At 39.7% G+C, this 21767-nt stretch overlaps 1 protein-coding gene across 8 annotated transcripts in view; it reads right to left on the reverse strand.

The window, feature by feature from the left end:
- Window positions 1–21767, reverse strand: part of ITPR1 (inositol 1,4,5-trisphosphate receptor type 1) — a 214982-nt gene that overhangs the window by 83485 nt on the left and 109730 nt on the right. For 7 of the 8 annotated variants that reach the window (XM_028719343.2, XM_028719346.2, XM_028719344.2 and 4 more), the window contains 11 exons: window positions 20426–20491; window positions 19189–19326; window positions 17676–17801; window positions 16692–16892; window positions 15664–15915; window positions 15123–15248; window positions 14093–14221; window positions 9386–9506; window positions 6469–6653; window positions 3060–3208; window positions 1417–1528 (listed from right to left, as the gene is read on the reverse strand). In XM_028719343.2, the coding sequence (XP_028575176.1) occupies window positions 1417–1528; window positions 3060–3208; window positions 6469–6653; window positions 9386–9506; window positions 14093–14221; window positions 15123–15248; window positions 15664–15915; window positions 16692–16892; window positions 17676–17801; window positions 19189–19326; window positions 20426–20491 (1605 nt within the window). The remainder of the gene's footprint in view (window positions 1–1416; window positions 1529–3059; window positions 3209–6468; window positions 6654–9385; window positions 9507–14092; window positions 14222–15122; window positions 15249–15663; window positions 15916–16691; window positions 16893–17675; window positions 17802–19188; window positions 19327–20425; window positions 20492–21767) is intronic. The other variant, XM_028719345.2, reaches the window with a different exon arrangement.

Consider the following 21767-nt stretch of genomic DNA (forward strand, 5'->3'; position numbering starts at 1 on the left):
GAAAGGAGGAGAAAAAGTTGAAAACAAGAATTAATACAAGAGAAATTGCAAGTAACCAGGTGATAGGAGCACCAAGATCCACAATGCATACTCTACCCACAACCACTGCCAATATTGTATTTGTAGGATACTGTAACGAAGTGAAAAGGTGGCAAATCATAGGAATGTAATGTTCCCCGTTTAAGTAGAGTCAAGGAAGTAAGTACTTGTCCAAATTCACTGAAAACAAAAGCAGTAATGGATCTCTTCTTCAATTTTTTTGAGACAATAGAATCTTCTTTATGCCTACCACATACTTATAAGCGCTAGAACGCAAGTGATCCCATGCAGATGATTTAGAGCAAAACTATGTGTTATTGTTTCCTAAAGCGTGGAAGTCCCATGCCCAAAAGAGGACCTAATACCAGATAAAATATTAATCCTGAGTTCTTAAAGAGGCATGAAAGGTTCATGGGTTTTGTTCAAGAATATATTTGGGGAACAAAGGCAGAAGGACTGAAAGGTAAGATGTCCCTGTTGTCCCCTCCCTATGTGTAGCCATGGCTGGCAGGGAGGGCTTCTGGGTCTAAGAAATAGAGAGGGAGCCAAGAACGCTTTTCTGCCTCCGAGTCAGGGGTTTTAAGAGCTCACCTCTCATGCGTGCTAGTTTTTTTGTGAAGCCCCTGAATTTCTTATCTGATTCTTAACTGGATGAACTTCACTGGCACCTCAAAACTTACATAACCTTAAGATTCAGATGTAACATATAGTTTATCCTCATACAAGTGGACTTCATAGACCATATGCATTTTTATTTTTATTTTACACTAAGGATCCTGGGAGACCATGTGAAGTATAGTAGAACAATCGTTTAGGGTTTACATTGGGGTGGCTGTCCTTTGGCCCACCGGGTTTTGCTGGACTACAGTTCCCATCACCCTTGACCGCTGGCTGGCTGGGCTTGGTGGGAGTTGGGGTCCAACAGCATCTGAAAGTCTGCAGGATAGCCACCTCTGATTTAAACCATTGGTTATCCTAGGCTAGCAGCCCTATAAGTATTTTCACTGATTTCAATATTTTCAGTATTTGTTTACACAGTGAGTAGGAAGGGAACCCCTGAAAAAAAAAACCAGAATCACTTTCCCCTTGATTCTGTATTCATGATGTGAAAAAAGCCAGGTAAGCCATTCTAAGGTCAGTTATCCTCAACAGCAAAGAAAAAGGTATGGCTGAGGTACTTTGGTATTCCCAGCCTATGTTAAAAATACCTGGGATAATAATAACAGCAGCAATTCAATTGTGCACAACAATGTTTCAGATGTTTTTACAATGCAGAAAGTAGACAAAGATAAGGACCCAGTACTGATGTTTCTTTTACTACACTGCAAATAGAAAGACAGAATAAAAGACAAGATAATATACGGTAAATTAAAGTACCTTCTCTCCATAGCCTCTATCTTTGGTCATCATTTCCCTGAGTGTCTGTAATACTTTAATACAAAGTTTCTCCTCATTTTCCTCCAGCAGCTGTTTAGTATGTTTTATTAACCTGAAAACAACCAATTGATCACAGTTTGTTTCAGTACTAGAATTTCTAATTGGTTAGGAAGGCATTTGTGGCTATTTAAAATCAAGGGTCAAGAGGGAGAACAAATTGGCTAGCATATGCCATATTCATCTGTTGTTTATATTTGCTGTGTTACTGGTGATAGGTGTCACGCAACAAGATAATTTTGACTCACAATTCTCCTATATGTAAGGACTACAAGGTGTAATGATAAAATAAAGACTGCTTTAAATATGGAATAAGGAAACTATAAGTGCTGTTATGTTATTTCATTCAACATAAGTCCTCATTGATGGCAAATGAACCATGTGATTCTGGGGTGCTGTTTTTGGAAGCTATTGGGTCACTTACCTATTTTCATGCTCTAAAAGTATTTCTGGTCTAAAAGTTATCAGACTCTTTCATTGTGAATTGTCCTGAAGGACTGAACAAAGGAACACAACTACAACCTAAAGAAAGGCAAGCTTCTGGGCATTTAGGGGTGAACTGTTACAAGAGATGCATGGCTTCTACCAAAAACAGCAGCCCCACCAAATCCCACATAAAGTTTAGCAAATAGAAATGAAATGGCATCCCCACACTTCTGAGAATGAGAAAACCCCAAACACGGCAATGACCTCATTCATCATGACTTAGCATGAACGAGCAAATGTGTTGGTTCCCAAGGAGAATATCACAGTCACCTTGCTCATCCCTAATCATTCTACTGCTGTGTTGTGCTAAGCTGTAGGATTGTTGACCTGTTGTCCCATCCTGGACTTGTGGTGTAGCTACCACAGACAAACCATGAACAGCAAACCACAGGGATAAAGAAACATGGTTACAGCTCATGGTTTGTTTTGAGAGCGCTAAACCACGAGCCTGGGTTCAGATGACACACTATGGCAAACTGCAGCTTAGCTCAGTGCACCACAGGAGTAGAACGACCAGGGAGGAGCAAATCAGCCAGGATCATATCTCTGGAAGCCTTCATATTTGTTTGTTCATGCCAAGCTATGGTTAACGCTTAAAAAGTTATATGTGAACTGGGCTAATATGACATTACACATTTTTTTTCTTACAGGTCATTATGGAGGGAAGGCTGTTTTTGAGGGCAGTCACACATCTAGTTCTGTCACTGAAATCCTGGGAACCAGCAGGAAAAAAATGGAAATTTCTTCAAAATAAACTTGAGAAAATGCCACTGTCCTACTGGTCCTGATACCGCCCACACAACAGAAAATGTGGTGAACTATAACTCTGCATCCAGGTTGTTGAAGCTGCACTTCATATTTTGGGGGGCCCTATTGATCAGTGTTCCTGTTACAGAATCTGCAGTATATTATAGTTTCCCTCAACCATAAAGATGTTGCTTGTATCCAGAACCTTTTACTGACAGCCTGATCCATGTGCAAATATCTCACCAAAGGTAAATGATAACAAGCTGAGATTAGAATATGGTGCAACATCCTAAAAGAAAAAAGGACCAGGATTTACTAGAAGAGAATTAAGTAAACACAACTCCACCACTCACTTGCAGATGAAACCTCCACTCTCGCATTTCCTTCTTGCATCTGTATTCTCTGGGAAGAGCAGCTCTGGTCTATGAAGGACGTCCACCAATACAGACAACTCAGCCTGGACAAGCGGGCGCAAGCGATCTTCCAGAGCAGACACTATATCCTGAAGTGCAGATATATAACAGTTTAAAATTAACATTGGGAAATTCGTAGGGACTAAAATGTTTTTTAAAGGGGTTTCTGGCTATGCCCATGAGTCAGTGGTGGATGTTCTTTGCAGCCCTCCGCGGTCTGTGAAGAAGTTCAGATAGGGGAAAGGGAGAAAATGTGGTATAAGTCCTCCAATGCTTCTCAGCAGGGTCTGGGGAGTTCACTGTATCCTGCAGTGCTGCGTAATCCTGTGTCTGCCAACTTGAAAGGCAAAACAGGAGCGACCTAGGAGTGTGTCCCTGCCATGGAAGAGCCTCCGTTACTGGCATGATTTGTGAATACAGTGGTACCTTGGTTCTCAAACGCCTTGGTACTCAAACAACTTGGAATCTAAACACTGCAAACTCAGAAGTAAGTGTTCCGGTTTGCAAATGTTTTTCGGAAGCCAAACATGCTCCATTTTGAGTGCCACACTACAGTTTTGAGTGTTACACTGAGGTCTGTCTTTTTTCGCTATTTGCATTTTTGTTTTTGTGGCTCTTTTTTGTTTTGTTATTGTGACTGTGTGGAACCCAGTTCAGCTACTGATTGATTTTGTGACTTCAGTACATTGTTTATTGCTTTCGTTTTATGGATCAATGGTCTCGTTAGATAGTAAAATTCAAGTTAAATTGCTGCTTAAGGGGTTGTTTTTAAAAGCCTGGAACAGATTATTCCATTCTGCACTACTTTCTATGGGAAAACACACCTTGGTTTTGGAACGGACTTCCAGAACAGATTAAGACTGAGAACCAAGGTAGCACTGTAGTTCCTCCTTAATCTGGACAACTGGCATTAATCAAGAGGTGCTCCTGAAGAGACATATGCTAATGGGCTGCAATCAATCAGCTGCCGAAAGGACTGGGCTTGGCTCTCTGAAGGTATTTGACTGTTTTTCTGAAGCTTGAGAATCCTTGCAACAGCTGGGAAAGGAAGGGGGAGGACAAGGTGCTTCATGCTTTATAGTTTTCAAATGGTCCTTCTTTTTCCTGTCCTCCGCTGCACAATAAAAGAGACGCGTGTAGTCGTTGCTTTGTTACTCTGGACTTTAAGTATGACCACTTCTGGATGGGAGTGTTGTCAGAGGACTGGAGGGGGGGGAGAGAGAGAGAATGTCCTGCAGCCGAATAGATATGGAAGAGAGGCTGAATTTGAGAAAAGACCTTGCTGTTAAATGTGTGCCGAGAAACACCTCCAGAGGGGAACTTAATGGTGGAAGCCTGGGGTGCACCCTGTGAGTTATTTATGGCTGTGGTTCGTAGGTTAGTTTGAGAACAGTGGAAAGAAATGACACGTGACCTTGTACCATCCAGATAAACACTGCAAAAAATTGAACAACAACAAAAGAAAGAACTGAACCCTCTCAACACACCAGGTATGGAACAAAATGTATATGAAGGATTACACACATGAAATGGATTATATATTTATAAGACATAACAGAGCTGCTGTTTGTAAGGTGAAAATTGGTCAGCTGGAAGAACCGCTTAATGGCAAGTAAAAGGTGTCAACTGGAGACAAAATAAGAAATGAAGCAGCAACAGGGGGAATTATGGACATATGTCTGCAACAGGAGCGGGAAACCTGATTTTAAGAAATTGCATTAAAGCAATTTTGTTTGATTTGTAATAAATTCTAAAAATAATTTTTAAAAAATGTTTTTAAAGGGTAGGGGAGTAAGTCTGATGCTTACTAGCAAAAGAACTTGTCACTGAGAATGCTAGGTCTTTTCAACATATTGCAAGCTTGCAGTGCTTTAATCTAGCAAAAGAATTTGCTTCAAGGAATTATTTTTCCTATATACTAATAGGAAACTCATAGTTTTGAGTGGCAATCCTTATTTAGCCCAAATAGCACCACCTATGCAGAAGAGGAAGTTATAAGCAGGCTTGGGAGGGGGGAAACCCAAATGTTTTAGGAAGTACATATATTAAAAAAGATTTAGAAAAAGAAATAAAAAATAAACTTTTCAGAAGTCATGAATGAACATGCTCATTCGCCATGAAACTCAGAGTGTCTGTTGGGGTGGGGGAATGTAATGGATTACCTGGAAGAAGGTGTGGCTGATTGGTACCCTGAATATTCCCCATCCCCACTGCTGCAATTCCCACCAATTTAATGGTCTGTGTCTTCTAGACTGTGGTGTGGGAGGAGGGACTTCACACAGCTTTCTAAATGTGCTATCTATGCGGTTCTGAATTACACTGAATACAATGCTCATTGTGCAAGACACATCCCTGTAAATGAAAGTATGTGTGGCTTACAGAAGCAAGACATGCTGTCTTGAATATCTCCTACACAAGCAACTAATGCCATTTCCCTTATTCGTGTAAATACATCCTAACTCTTTAAAAAATAAATATGAGAAGAGTGCTGGCTGGATCAGGCCAATGACTCATCAAGTCAAGTGTCCTGTTCTCACAGTGGCCAACTATGTCTATGGGATGTCCACAAGCAGGACCTGAATGCAACAGCACTCTTCCTGCTTTTGACTCCCAGCAACAGATACATAGAAACGTACTGCCTCCAACAGGGGAGAACTGAACATAGCCATGTGACCAGTAGCAATTACCAGTATTATCCTCTAGTCTTATGAGGATTTTAAGCAGAAGTTGGATGGCTACCTTTTAGAAGACATCTGAAGGCAGCCCTGTTTAAGGAAGCTTTTAATGTTTGACGGACTATTGTATTTTAATATTTTGTTGGAAGCCGCCAGATGGGTGGGGTATAAATAAATTATTATTATTATTATTATTATTATTATTATTATTATTATTATTATTATTATTATTATTCTGTCATGGATGCTTTAGTTGAGATTCCTGCATTGCTGGGGGTTGGACTAGATGACTCTCGGCATCTCTTCCAATTCTACAATTCTTTGATTCTATGGAGTGAAATCACACTTTGCACATGCGCAGAAGCACCGAATCGCAACCCGCGCATGCGCAGATGCGGGTTGCGAATGCTGCGGGTTGGGAACGTGCATCCCGCACGGATCACATTCGCGACCCGAGCGTCCACTGTATATGTTTCTATAAAAAGTTTTATGTTTTATTTTCAATCCATTTCCCAATGACCCCTAACACTGAATTTCACCTTCTTGCAGCTTCATCAAGCTATCTACCAGAACCCCAAGGGCTCATTCCTGTGCAGTCACTGCCAGTCCAGACCCCAATAGAATATTTTTTGAAATTTGGAATTTTTTTCTGTCCCACTGTGCTATGTACGCACCTGCAATCTCTCAATAATGTTGCGGTAATCCCTAGAAGCAGCCATCACCGAATCTCTCCGAGCAGCATTCCTTGCTGTCATCCTCCAGTTCATTGCTGTTTTTTGTACTATGTTATGAGATTTCAGGAAGAGGTTGTTTACTTGGCTGTCCAGATCAACCGGGATGGCAATTGCTCTGCTCTTTGCTGAAACAGATAAATGAAAGTGTCTCCATGATCCAACAGTATGTCACAGAATGTGCATTTCAGAACATTTTTCTTCTCATAAGGTGCTTATTCATATTGATCATACAAAATCTAGATGTAGTATGGCAAGTTTCAACAAGGAATTTTGTTCACCTCAGGGGAGGGAGGTGGAGAATTGTTGTGAGTAGAACAAACAAATATTGTTTTTCACTCCGTGTAATCACACACACATTGTTGTAGCACACTATGAAATAGTTGCATGGGTTGGATCAAAAATTGTGCAGATGAAAGGCTGCATGTGTAATTGGATTTTCTGACCTGTTCTCTCCACTACAGTACCCTGAACATTCTGTTCAACATTTTAATGACTTGGGCAAGGATGTATATAGGGGGTGGCTTATCAAATTTCCCTATGACCCAAAGCTGGGAGGGGAAGCCAACATCAAAGATGACAGAATCATGATTCAAAATGATCTTAACAGCTGGAACTGGAACTGGAATTAGCAGAGATAATGAAAAGTCCTGCATCTTAAGTACAAAATAATAGCAAAGGTTGCAAGGACTGGGGAGAGACCAGGTCTAGGTATCTTGATCGCAAGTTGAACGCGAGCCAGTGGTGTGATGCATCTAGAATTTCAGGCTATTTTAATGGACCCATAGAGCCCAGATCATGGGAAGTAACAGCGCTGCTTTATTCTATGTTGGTCAGACCCATACAATTAGTACACACATCAACTGAAACAGAACAGTGTGTTAAAACCTTATTATGCACGTAAATGTCCACAAGCATGTTTGTGCATTACCATGGTAATGAACTGTTCTAGCTATTAAAGTTCCTTTATTCTACTTAGATTTAATTTCTTAAAAATGCTTTATAACCATCTCATTCTTCTACATGAGTGATGTTAAAGTTAAAAAGAATATATGCACAACTGTGTATTAAACACGGTTCAGTTATACAGAAAAGCATGGCCCCTTGGCAGTACCTTGTGGCAGGAACAACCATAGGCTAAGGATGTGAAGCAGTTTTCAGTATACAGAATGAACAGCACGAATCTGCACTGATGGCAAAGCACCCCAAGTACCACATATGTAGCAAGTTTGAGAATGTTAATATTTTTGCCAAAACCAAAAATGCAAACAGCAGCCAGATATATACACCTTTGCAAAATTGTGGGAAGAGCAGAGGAGGTCTCCTTCCACATCTTCTCAATTCTAGATTTAAGAACCTAATCCATGGGTAGGCAAACTAAGGCCCAGGGGCCAGATCCGGCCCAATGGCCTTCTAAATCCGGCCTGCGGGCGGTCCAGAAATCAGCATGTTTTTACATGAGTAGAATGTATCCTTTTATTTAAAATGCATCTCTGGGTAATTTGTGGGGCCTGCCTGGTGTTTTTACATGAGTAGAACGTATCCTTTTATTTAAAATGCATCTCTGGGTTATTTGTGGGGCCTGTCTGGTGTTTTTATATGAGTAGAATGTGTGCTTTTATTTAAAATGCATCTCATTTTGTGGGGCATAGGAATTCGTTCATATATTATTTTCCAAAATATAGTCCGGCCACCGCAAGGTCTGGGAGACAGTGGACCGGCCCCCTGCTGAAAGAGTTTGCTGACCCCTGACCTAATCTTTCTGTGTCAGGTCAGGTCATGCATCCATAGCACACAATGAAATTCAGCTTTTACCAATTATGGATTTGGCCTCAAACCTGTTTCAGGAACCAGCAAATAGTTATTTACTCAACAAAGTTTACACACCAGCATGAAGCTGATTTAATCCAATGAATTCCTGAGCAAGTATTTGTGAATTCAGCTGTCATTTAAAAAAAAATATTGACAAATCAATAGAAATAGAAATAGACATTATTTGAATCTGCTGACAAATCCAATCAATTGCACCAATATATACATCATTAATATACATAAATCAGCACATGAGAAGCCAGAAGTATTAGCAAGGGCAAAGAAAAATATTTTGTATGTACCCAGAACATACGTATATTTTGCATACAACAGCAAGGGCTGTTTTGGTCTATAAAGAACATCCACCAGTAACCAAGAGAGAGAAGTCAGCCTGGATAACTGAGTGATAAGGTTAAAACAAAAACTGCCTAATAAAAAGTCATGGCTTGTATGCATAAAAATTTGTAGAAGGTTTAGAATGGCAAAATAGTGTCATCTAAATATGGAGAGTATTCAAAGTAGGGCATGGTTATTTCATCCCTCATTTATCTGTTTAGTAAGAAAGTCTGTTTGTTCTTTCAAATGGACAAGAGCTTGCCAGGCAACTTCAGGACCACTTTATTAAGTGATGGTACTCCAGATTTGCACATTGTCCCACATGCCTTGGGACTAAACCAGACACATCTCAAAAATCAACTAGAAATTGAATATTTCATGTGTGTTGTGTACCTGATCTCTGTCTTTGTAACCAACAACAGTTCAAATTATATATTTTATTGGACTTGCTATTATTGCTAAGGGCAGTAAAATTTGAGATTGCCCAGAACTTGGCCTGTAAATCTTAAAAGGCTCCTAGGCTCATCAGTACAAATTGTCTCAATAAAAAGTATCACTTGAACCACTATAAAAATAGTGGAGGGAAGGGGAGAAGATGGACCTTGGAGTGCTTTTGCTGCCACTCAACAGGTGTTCTGATAAGCACTGATGTAATATAAAGTAACAGATGTTGCATAGATTATGTTTAAATGCATGCACACAGTTTTCTTACCTACATCTGAAAGTACTCTGATACAGCTTTCCACTGATGCTTTTTGGCTGGGCATGAGCCAGTTGCAGTGATACACTCTGAACACACCTTGCAAGAGCTGCACAAATACAGGCTGGCGAGTCTGAAACAAACACACACACAAGCATAAGTCTGAGGCAGGGGAACAGTTCCGAAAGCTTCTTCTTATATTTGGAGAACTAAGGGGTCTGTCAGGATGCTAAGCAAACTAGTGGGTTTCTTCAGGAGTCCAAAGACACTTTGAAAGCAAAACCAAATTGAGCTTCTGAGCTACATATGCATTGTAAAACAGTAAAAAGATTGCGACTGATTTAGATGATCAGGTTTAACTAGGACATGCTTAGCGCATGCTAACTTTATAAAGGAAAAGAGAGAATAAACATTTTTCTTTAAGAATTTACAGATAAAAAAGGAATTAAATTTACAACTGACCAGCAGGTGGCTCTATAACGTTATTAAAACTTAAGGAAGAAGAAAATATTAAAGCTCTATTGCACAATTAAAAGTGTTCCTTAATTATTTTTATATTGATCGTTCTGGAACACAACTTACCATATTTTTCCATGTATATTTTGGGAGGACTCAAAATTAAGGAAATGCACTATGCACTATCCGTGTATAAGATGACCCCTTATTTTAAACTTCAAAATTCAGGAAAAAATATAGTCTTATACACAGAAAAATATGATATATATTTTAAATGTTTCTAAAATCTACATTCCTAGCTCCAGGGTTGAAAGCAACATAAGCAACTGGTGTGGAACAAAGAGATACAGGAATATTTTCCCACTATGGATAGGCTGGATACCCCGAGATTATCAGAATTCTGCTGTGCCAAATCTCACCCATGAATGACATTGCCTAAACCAGTAATATAATTACTGTGTAGTAATTGTGTTCAAGCTCTGTATTTTAGCAAGGACTAACAACCCCAAAAGGAAGATTTTCCAGGGATGTGTAGACAAGCCTACCAATAGTAGAAAATACCCAATTAATAAATAGTAATATCTATTATGCCTATTATCTACATCTTAAGCATCTCAACTAGCTAATGGAGGTTAGTGACACTAACACAGAAACTAAAGCAGTTCAGGAGCTTCCAAAAAGTACCTCTTTTAGTTTGGCAAAGACTGATTGCTGTTATATGGAGAAAGTGCGTAAAAAGCATTAGAGAAAAGAAGGGGGAAATTTTGAAAGAGCATGGGCAGGAAATAAACGCAGTCATTACCCATAGGAACTAAAACTGTCAGTTACATTAGAGAGAAGTTAATTTAAATACAGCCATCCATGTTATTTCAGGTTAAGCTCAAGCACTCGTGGATAGACTTTCAAGCCATCACATCTTCCTCTGTATTTCAACATGGGGACAGTAATGATTTTCCTGGCGTAACTGTGGAAGAAGTCCCTGTATTTCTATGGGATCCATTCACAGGCGCAATCCCAATATAGTTGCATGGACAAATAGATTCCATTTAACCTCTCCAAATGCAGTATCTCTCACAATTCTTTCTGATTTAGATAGAAATGGTTCTACATCCAGTGCACAAAGTGATCCACAACAGAGTGTCTGTGGCAGCTGCATATCAGCATATACCCAGCAGATGCATCCCAATTGCTAATCTGCCAGTATTGCTCAAATCCCCAGAATGCAATGAAATCCAAACATAAACCTAGCCAGGTTTTTGAATGAGTTTCCAATAGCCACTGCAAAATGTGAGAACTGAAGCCTTTGGTGGTGGTGGTGGTGGGGTGTAGAGAATACTAAACCACCCACAAGGCACCATATGAAAAACTATTTAGAGGACTAATGACAGATACTCGGAAAGTTTCCTCTACTATTAAAGTGTCACTGAATTCAGCCATTCGCTGTTATTGTGACAGGAGCCGATGAGCAGCTGTCAAGGCTGCCACACAGCTCTCTGGAAGGAGGAAAAAGTCAGTCGTGCAAGTAATGGTACAAAGGAAGACAGGGGAAGAATGAGGCTTTCTGCCACCCCCTGCACATTAGTCTTGAGGGATTATCTGTAGGGTGAGGTGGGGCACATTGATGCACGGGGCACACTGATACACCAGCAACATTTCAATTTCGAGAAACGTTATTCGTGGTCGTGACATCACTAAAATGTGTCTATACATGTGTGAGTGCAACAGTTGCAACCACGCTGCCCGCCAGTTAGCTGTTGGTGTTTGATGAGTGTAGGTGTGTTTTTAGTGCAGCCAACTAGAAAAGTACGTGAAATGTAAAAGTGTTCCAACGCTGTTTTACATTGTTTAGTTAAGATTTAAAAATACCAAAGGTAAGTTATTCCACTCAGTAATCAGGATTACACGTGATTTTTAAATAAGTTCAGTGGTTTTATTAATAAGTGTTAGTTTTTTGAAAATGTCCATTGGGGCACTTTGATACACTGGGCACATTAATACGTATAAAAGTGCCCCGCTAGTGTACAATAGTGCCCCAATACACAAGTTTGCATGAAATCTCTAAACTAGTTATTTTGTTTTCCAAAAGATGGGGATATAAATTTTGATGTTCCCAATCCTGAAAATATAAATGTTGGAGATTTCCTACTCATTAAATTTGAAAAGAAAGAAAACTGTTGTTTACTACGAGGCCAAAGTCATTTCTAAATATAATATGACCGATTTTCAAATGTCGTATCTCAGGGGAAAAACAAGATCTTGTATGTTTGTCTTCCCCATTGTAGAAGATAAGGCAAGCGTTGATTTCAAGGATGTTGTTTTGCAGTTGCCAAAACTAAAGTTCTCAAAGGGCACATCTCGAACATCATTTCTTTGTACTTTTTCTATTGACTTCAGTGGATATAATGTGCAATAGAAGCTAAACATTAAGTAATTATCTTATTTCTTATAAGCTTCTTAAACAAAATATTTCTTATAATATTTTCTTATAATATTTCTTATAATATTTTAAACAAAATATTTCTTATAAGCATTTTGTTTAAAATTGCTATTTTTGGACTATCTAATGTGAGTTCTTATACTTTTTAAAGTTTTTTCAAAGTTTTTTTTTTAAATGGATAAGTGTTTGAGCAAAGATTAATATAAGTTTTGATGTTTTGTTAAGAAAACCACAAAGTCTATGATATGTGTGAAACACTGTTAGTTTTGATACGTTATTTAGATTTTAAGTAACAAATTGTAAGGCTGATTATGATCTCTCACAATAAAAATTGTTTTTTCATTAATTTTTTGTAAATAGTTACCATTCTCATAAAATTTACACTTTGTATCAAAGTGCCCCATAGGTGGGGCAGAATGATACAAAACCCATTTTTTACTCAAGTCATTATATTCTTGTTATCTTCTAACTATAATGGTTCTTTTGATTGCTGTTATAATATTGATTAATTATGCCATGCATAAAGCAATTTTTTAAATTATTTGATTCATTTTTGTTACATAAAATATGATATTGATTTTTCTGCATCAATCTGCCCTGCCTCACCCTAGGGGACATTGTTCAGGACTAAGAGGCACGGGTCAACATAAACGTTCCATGAATGTTCACTTTATGTTGGCCCTAATCTTTTTTTATAAAGCTGGGACAGGTGTAAAAAAGGACAATCAAAGTGATTAAGGGCCTAGAGAAATTCACACCAAATATTACAATGTGTAGAGCTTCTCAGTTTACCAGGAGCAAGGTGTTGAGAAAATGGATAGAGAGAAGTCCTCCCCACCCCCTCTTTCATTAATACAGTGGTACCTCGGGTTAAGAACTTAATTCGTTCTGGAGGTCCTTTCTTAACCTGAAACTGTTCTTAACCTGAGGTACCACTTTAGCTAATGGGGCCTCCTGCCGCCACCGTGCGATTTCTGTTCTCATCCTGAAGCAAAGTTCTTAACCTGAGGTATTATTTCTGAGTTAGTGGAGTCTGTAACCTGAAGCGTCTGTAACCCAAGGTACCACTGTACTAGAACCTGGGCTCATCCAATGAAGCTAAATTTCATTTTTCCTATTTATAGACCACTTAACCATCTGGAGATTCCAAAGTGAATAGTGGGAGATTTGGAACAGGCAGAATTTTCTGCTACAGGATGTGGTGATAGCCATCCAACTTCAAAAGTGGATGAGACAAGTTCACGGAGGGTTATCAATGGCTACTAGTAACTATGGCTAATATTCTACCTCAGCATGCCTTTGAGTACCAGTTGCTGGGTACAGCAGTATGAGAAGGCTAATGCCTCCCTGGGCTGGTTGTCGGTTTCCCACAAGCATATGGTTGCCCACTATAGGAAACAGAATGCTCAACTTGATAGGCAGCAGTACATGTCTCAGCCATGGGGACTGGGGCTATCACAGGAAACATGCATACAGTCTGTATGGAGGGGAAATGTGTCAAATTGTTCCTGTTTTTCAGGGACTTTCCCATACTCCAGCATTACTAAATGAGTACTACAGACGAGCAGGAAGCTCCCACACCCCCACACTTTTAGGGAAACGAGAAAAGACCGAAGCAATGGACTCACTGCTTTTGTAAGGTTCACTGCCGTAAAGTTAGCCACAGAGAAACACTATCAGAAGACACCACCGTTTTCAAACTCAAGTTGGTGTTCTAGTCTGATGCACAAATGCTGTTCTGCTTCACAGGTGGAGCAAATAGTAAATAGTAGAACAAAATATGTTTTCGTGTGTGGGGGTGTAAATGATTCCTCTTGGTTACTTACCTGCAGAGTTGTGCTTTGATCTGAGAATGGGGAACTGAAGAAAGTGGTAACTATACTCATCACTATTTCAGTCACATACTTCTCTAACACAGAATCTGCATGCTTCCTGTCACTGGTGTTGTTGCAAGTCTGGAAAACAATTCACATTAAAACAAAACAGAATAAAAACAAAAACAAAACCCTATATAATAATGATAATTCCCCGACAAATGCAAGCTAATATCATTGCGATATGCACTTTCTGAAATACCATAGACTGTACTAGACATAAACTCAAGTGATACATCACTCCTGACAGCAAACTCCTGACAATAAAGAGTGATATCAGGACTGTAGTAAAAATTGTGCTACTGACAAATGTGAGATATCTCAATTCTCAAGGGAACTTCAAGGTTTGCAAAAAGAAGTGGGGGAACCTGAGGCAGCAAAAGAAAACAGCCCATTGAGGACAGAGCGTGTTCTGTGGTCATGGAATAGAAAGTGAAATTGGATTGTGAAGGTGGGAGAGAACAGAATGCTGTCTACTTAAAGGGAGTGGCCAGCTGAAGATCCAAACAGAAACACTCATTTTAGGAGGGAGAATAAACTCTGCAACATTTTGTTGTAGGCATCATTTGTACAACATTGTAGCAACATGAACTAAGGCAGAAGTTCCCACAAGTTCTAACGAAGAGATGACAAGTCAAGAGAACAAAGAATTCCCCCCCACCTAATTTCAATTTGCCATACTTTATTTTGTTACAGCTAGAAGCAACCCAAGAGTAAGAAGGACTAAAGTGCTAGAAACCTTGACTGTGTGAAGAGCCTGCAAGGCATGCGCAGGTGTGCTCATACATATAATTAGCTATGGCCATGCATCATCATTATCATTGAATCCTATAGCCATGGATGAATGAAAATGTATGAAATTAAGGCAGTGGATATTACTTTCATGAGTGTTAACTATATGATGTGATGTGATCAGCAGTCAGTTATGGGTGTTTTGTGTCACTCAGCTTTTTTAATATTTCCAAATATTGAAAACACTTACCCTGCAGATGTCAACGAGGAAATTCTCAAAGAGCTTCCACATGTGATTGCTTGTATAAATCTCTTTCATTTCAACTTCTGTGTCTACATAGCAATGATTTAGGAAATTTATATAGGCAATTTTAACCTGCAGACAGGAAAACACAGGTGATAAGAAAACCTTAGTAATGGCTGGCCATCTAATTATCTCTAATAATGAAGTTAATTGTTCTGCTGATAACAAGAATAATTTGCAGTGAACAGGATTTAACCCTGCTTCCGTATTCCCCCCTCCCCCAGTATTATAGGGATACTGACAACCACAGTGACGCTAACGCGGCAAAACGATTGTTTTATGGGTAGGTTTTGAATTTATTATAAAGTTCTATACTTAAGAGCTAACTTGGAATCCTTCTGCCGACTTACATAAGCCCCTCTTAGAAACCTTGTCAGGGAGCAGCAGGTCCTTAAATTTGAGTGATAGATAGAAGTGACCAGAGAGTTATCTGGATGAGACTTATGAATGAGAGAGGAAGAAGAACGGATGATGGACAGAACCTCACCTCAGGTATGCAGTCCTCATGGGTCACCACCCTAACAATGTCATCCAAAGGGAGGAGAGAATTGCACTTGATTTCTGTGTAGACATTTTTGCCCTCAGTGCAAACAGCCAACAGCTCAACTAAATGGATATGATACATCAGAGCACTGTTTTCATCCATCCTGTCCCGTTCTGATCTCATCATCTGCACTAGTGTCTGAAAAGAGGCCCTGTCGTTGTAGAAAACAAGGACATCTTCCCCCGCGTTGACAAGCTGGCAAAAGAAGAGCATTATTGTCCCATTAAACATAAAAAACACAGAAAATGTAAAGTAATCAAGTTTTCATATGCACCAACATGCATGCTATCTCTCTCTGACGATTAATGATTTCTACAGCTCTATCAGTGTACAAAGCACTTTACGATGTTTGTTTTGATCGCTTATTTATTTATTTCCTAAATTTATAAGCCACCACTAAAGAACCAGACTGGTGCAAGCTACAAACTTTCAAAACATACACAACTAAAATGTAATGTACACAATTTTAACAAAAGTAAAATTGCGGAAGCAGCAGTCCATAACCAGACTGAGGGTAAACAGAAAAGAACCAGCTAGTTAATATAATGAAATGATGGGTTAAATCGAAAAGTCTTTCATATTGCTGCCAGACATTGGTGATGATGACACACAGATTTCTTTAAGGAGAGACTTCCTAATAAAATATTCCTGATTAGCTAACCATTTTGTTATTTTTTAAAAAAACCTGTGCTTCATGTGTTATTGCATACATATTACTGTACACTGCTCTGATATTTTCTAAGTTAGCAATAGATACATCCTCCCCACCTATGTGGTAACGGCTTGCGTGCAACGCCAGAAAATAAATAATTCAATTCCAACTTTGTTGGAGACAACCCATTGCAATTAATCTGAAGTTTCATAATGCTGACACCTAGGCAGCAGTGCCTGTCCACCAACTAGTTTCTCTTTGCATGGATTTTCCTCAGGCTGATTTTATGCTCACAAATATGTATACACAGCCTTCTCACCTCAGCCATGACCATATCCTGGCACTTCTTAATGAACTTTCCTTCGGCCTTAACAATTGTCTGCAGGAACTTAATGTACTGGACATTCCGTCCATGAGTTTCAATACAGTGCACAAAGTGTTGAACCACCCGCTCATTAATCTCGCTGCAAAGCTGGAAGTTATTCATGAAGATATGTTGCATCGTTACAGCCTCCAGGATCTATTAAAAGGGACAGTAGTAGAGAAAAATGTGAATCCTGCAACACCACAACACTTTGGAAGCTTTTAGGGAATGCATATTAGAGCAGAACAGCAGATTTAGTGCTAACAAACAAACTTCTGAAAGCAAGCTGATGGAAGACGCATTTGGTCAGAGAAGATTCAGAAATTAGGCATTCTGAACATACTGACACAGAAGTATTTAGAGGATATTTTCCTCTGTCCCTGAACTGCTTGAACTCTCTTTTTCCTTAGAAAACCCCCACAATAGGCCTAACACCATGCCAAAAGCAACTTAGCAGCAATATATTGTGGCCTTCCAGGTACACTACAACTTTCCCTGTTTTTTGCAGTTCCAGTAAAGCAGTAGAAAGAAGAAGAAAAAGGCAGGCTGCACTGTAAGTTGTAGTGCATAAGGAGCATAAGTTGTGCAGGCCTAGTGTACACAATGCAATACATCTCATTCCTTCCAACGTATTACGCATTTCCTCCCCCACCCCACCCCTCCACATACAGAAGCACAATCTCACTACAACACTGGAGAAAGGACACTGTCCTCCATGCACCTGAGATCAGCAGAAATAGTTTAGGGGTTAAAGAACAGCCTTGCTGCCTGAGATGACTGTCCCACTCTGTCTAATGAATGGTAGTCCTGCTGAAAATATGGAAAACTCATGAAAAGGCTGTAAAGTGCCAAGATTTCCACTCTCAAGTAACTCTGGTTACAGCCCCCAATCAGGAAAAGGTTTGCATTCTCTTCTATATTTTTCAGTTAACTTCTTACCCCAGGGTTGAGAAACAGATTTATATGCTTGTGGAGCAATGCTTGGTTCTGTTGGTTGCCAGCACAGAAGTTCTGCAGGAATGCATGGGCGAGCTTCATGATCTCCTGCATCCTTGTATCTTCAGCCTGGAATTACAAGGCACAAGTGCTCCAGAATAAATTCAAGTTAAATTGATTTACGAGGTGCTTAAGCAAACTGACCTGTCTGCTCAGTTCTAATTTCAAAATACCAGTATTCCTATTCCCTTTTTAAAGCATGCTGCAAACTGGGATAAATTAGGGTGGGGGAGGGAAGAGAGAGAGATTAAGTTTTTAAAGGCTCTGTAATGTTTAAATGGGGATGCGGGTGGCACTGTGGTCTAAACCACAGAGCCTAGGGCTTGCCGATCAGAAGGTTGGCGGTTTGAATCCCCACAAAGGGTAAGCTCCCATTGCTCGGTCCCAGCTCCTGCCCACCTAGCAGTTCGAAAGCACATCAAAGTGCAAGTAGATAAATAGGTACTGCTCTGGTGGGAAGGTAAATGGCGTTTCCATGCGCTGCTCTGGTTTCGCCAGAAGCGGCTTAGTCATGCTGGCCACATGACCTGGAAAAACTGTCTGAGGACAAACGTCAGCTCCCTCGGTCAGTAAAGCGAGATGAGCGCCGCAACCCCAGAGTCATTCACAACTGGACTTAACTGTCAGGGGTCCTTTGCCTTTACCTTTACATCTCAAGCAGTGTGTCAGATTAGGATTAGGATCTATAACAATATGCATTGGAATATCAGCCAGAACTAGTTGCATTATTTTTATTTTTCTGCTTAACTAAAATACTTGTAGGGCTGCTATGTTTGCTTCCCTCCTGGCTTTACCCCCCTCCCCAAATTTACGAGTCCAGACTCTTTGCCTAAGGAGGCACAAATCTCCTTCCTTCTCAATTTCTCCAGCACAATGCTTATCTTTGTGTGGACTAGAAGACTAAAAATGGAATACATATGCTCCCCCCCCCCCCCATTCTGAACTACAGCAACATGTGCCTCCATTATCTTCATCTGACTGACCATTCTGGAAGCAGATATAGCATATTGCCCTTTTATAAGGACATTTAAAGCAGGTAAAGCAACTTGTTGCTGTGACTTAGAATAATGACCACTGTGTGAACTATACAGCTTCAATTTGTCTTTCCACAGTAAAAAGGTTTGGAAAGTCCTCAGCTGACTTATGAAGAATTTGTACAAGAGAAACTCAGAAACCTTGGGGGCACCTTTGTAATGTTATGCCTAGTGCCTCCTTGAGACAGCCAGGAAAGACTATATAAACCTTAGTTCCTATTTTGTTTGTCCTTGCAATAATTAATGTATGAAACTGCTTCAATAAACCCAGAACAAATGAATTATTCCTTAAGACATGAATATTTAGCAACTGCTCCTTTGATGTTCAATGCAACTTGTAAGAGACAACTTTTAGGAAGATCTAAAGACACTTTAGTGGTTTGTTAATGGATTGTAAAGTAACTGATGCATGCAAACCTCACTTTCTCATACGGGATCTGTAAGAGCTCCAGGACCACAGTGTGAGCTCCCATGTTTCGGAGCAACCTCTGTTGCTGCTTCCGGCTTTTCCTGACCAAGATGCTTTCTTGTACACAAAGCTTGCTAAGTCGAAGCAAAATCTGCAGAAACACATTTCTTTTAGAGCCAAATGACATACTAATGGTTTTTCCCCCCAGACAGGCTGGAGGAAAAGCTCGCTTTCAACAGATCACAGAATAACATTAAACAAGCAGAGTGAAATTAAGGAGATAAAGACAAAAATGCGTACACCATGTTGCATGCAACTGACACAGCAATTACATTTGGATGACATGTATTGCACCATGCATGTACAGGAAACTGGCACTGGCTAAGGTATCTTGGCTTTCCTTTACCAAGGAAAATGAGTGTCAGCCTTTTAGTGCTACAATGACAAGTCTTCTGGTGCCTTCCAGATGTTTCAGACTACAACTCCTGTTGGCCATGCTGACTGGAGTTAATGGGAGATTCAATCTAAAACACTTTTAGATGGGGGGGTGGGGAGAGGCAGGTTTACACAACGCCAGGCAAAACTCTCATATCAGTATTATTTCCAGTGTATAGGGGTCAAGCCTTCTTTGCATCACACAACTTCCTTGCCCTTTCCAAAAGGACCAAAAGAAGCAGAATGCTATGGACAAAGTTGATTCTTTTGCCTAATTTATACCTCATGTAGCTTTTCTTTCTGTTTTCTTTCATTCACACACAACCCTGAATATAACCCTAGAATTAATCTTAAGACTGAAAGACTGTCCATGGAAATTATACAACAATGTTGCGTAAGGTTTTTCTTACTTTCCTTCTAAAAACCCGTGGTAAACCTGTGTAGATTATTTTAAAGCTTGCATTTTGAGCACATTTTAGTGCATGCATTATATAAATCATTAACACGTACAGTAATTGTCCATACTTCATTAGTCTAGTCAATAGCACTATGAGATTTTAATGATTTAGTTAAACCAAGTTATTATACATACTATACACCCAGGTGCTCTGATCCAACAATTCATTTAGCATACAAAGGCTCCAGTATATGCACAGAGCTCTTTGCATGCAGTGGCCTATTATCTTCTAGGAGTAAAGGAATAATCCATATTCAGGCAGGAAAAGGTGCATGGTATATATTCATAGCATTCCTCAACTCAGAGAAAAGAAGAAGAAGGCAAAAGTAATGGGCAGCTGGGAAAGGATGAGTCTTACCTCTTTGACCACCCTGTAATTATAGCTACTAGTGCTTTCGGGTTTCCGTGATTTGCTGTGGCCTTCCTAGGGGACAAGCAAGATTTATTAATTTATTACATTCCTCTCCTCCCCACCCCCAATTCTGGTGATCATTAGTACAAATTTTAGCAGCTATTTCACACCAAAAACTCTCCAGAAGTTTTAAAACTTCTACCAACCGTTCTCTCTTCACCAATATTCAGTTTTAACACAAACTTAACAGCGGTGTTGTCGGAACACACCTGGGGGGCACATGCAGCCCCCAGAATGAGACAGACCTCTCCAGGCATCTTCCTGATGAAGCGCAGCCCGGGACATTCACAAATCAGTTCCGGTGCGCACCAGCGACACATATCAAAAGACATGTGCACACTCACTCAGCAGAGTATAGCAGAAATGATTGTGGAGTGTGAGTGTAGCATTCTAAGTGATTTATTAAGCAATATATACAGGACAAAGCAACCATGGCGTCCTCTCACTTCTTCTCCAAAAGAGAGAGAGAAAGAAAGTACAAAAGTACAGTACAGCGGAAGAGAGATAAGACTGACTTCCGTTCTCACGCTTTCCAAGCCTAGAAAGTAAACACTGACATGTGATGTAACAATCACACATCCAGCAACGGAGGAGTGAAATGCTAACAGGTATTTCTATAGTGAGTCTTCACAAATTATCAAGTCACACACTCGTGCTATTTACATAAGGCATTTATATCCACCCCACCCCCCAATTCCTTTAAATGGATAATTCTTATAGCAGCACAATAATATAACTGCAGCATTTTTAAAAAATACTAGTTACATTAAAGGCACAGTATGATTAGTGGTGCTGTTTGCAAGTAAACAGTGAGGAGATATTACACATATGTACACTGTGTTATTGGTCTTTTATTCTAAATTTTAGTTTAATGTGAATAGCTATGGAAGAGGTGGTTGAGGCATAGGGATAGGGGACGGGACGGAGGTTAGAGGAGGCATATATAACATGATGAATGGAACAAAAAAGGAGACAATCAGATTTTAGGGTTAAAAGCAGCTGGGAAACAGACCAAGAAACCTCTTAGAGGAAGTCTTCAGGATTCCCATGAATTAAAAATGAATAAATATGTAAATGTAGCTTTAATAATATATTGCACAAACATGAACAACTATACAACTGGCCGGGAGCAGGGGGAATAAACATAAACTGTGGAAAGAGAATACAGCAGCAACAACAACAACAACAAAGGTGTAAGAAAACGGTGAGAGGGGTGGGAGGAGAAGAGAGGGAAATCAAAATGATAAAACTATGATTCTAGCATAACTTTGCTAAAGTCTTTTAGAAC

The sequence above is a fragment of the Podarcis muralis genome, chromosome 2 (assembly GCF_964188315.1).
Source record: "Podarcis muralis chromosome 2, rPodMur119.hap1.1, whole genome shotgun sequence".
NCBI lineage: Eukaryota > Metazoa > Chordata > Lepidosauria > Squamata > Lacertidae > Podarcis > Podarcis muralis.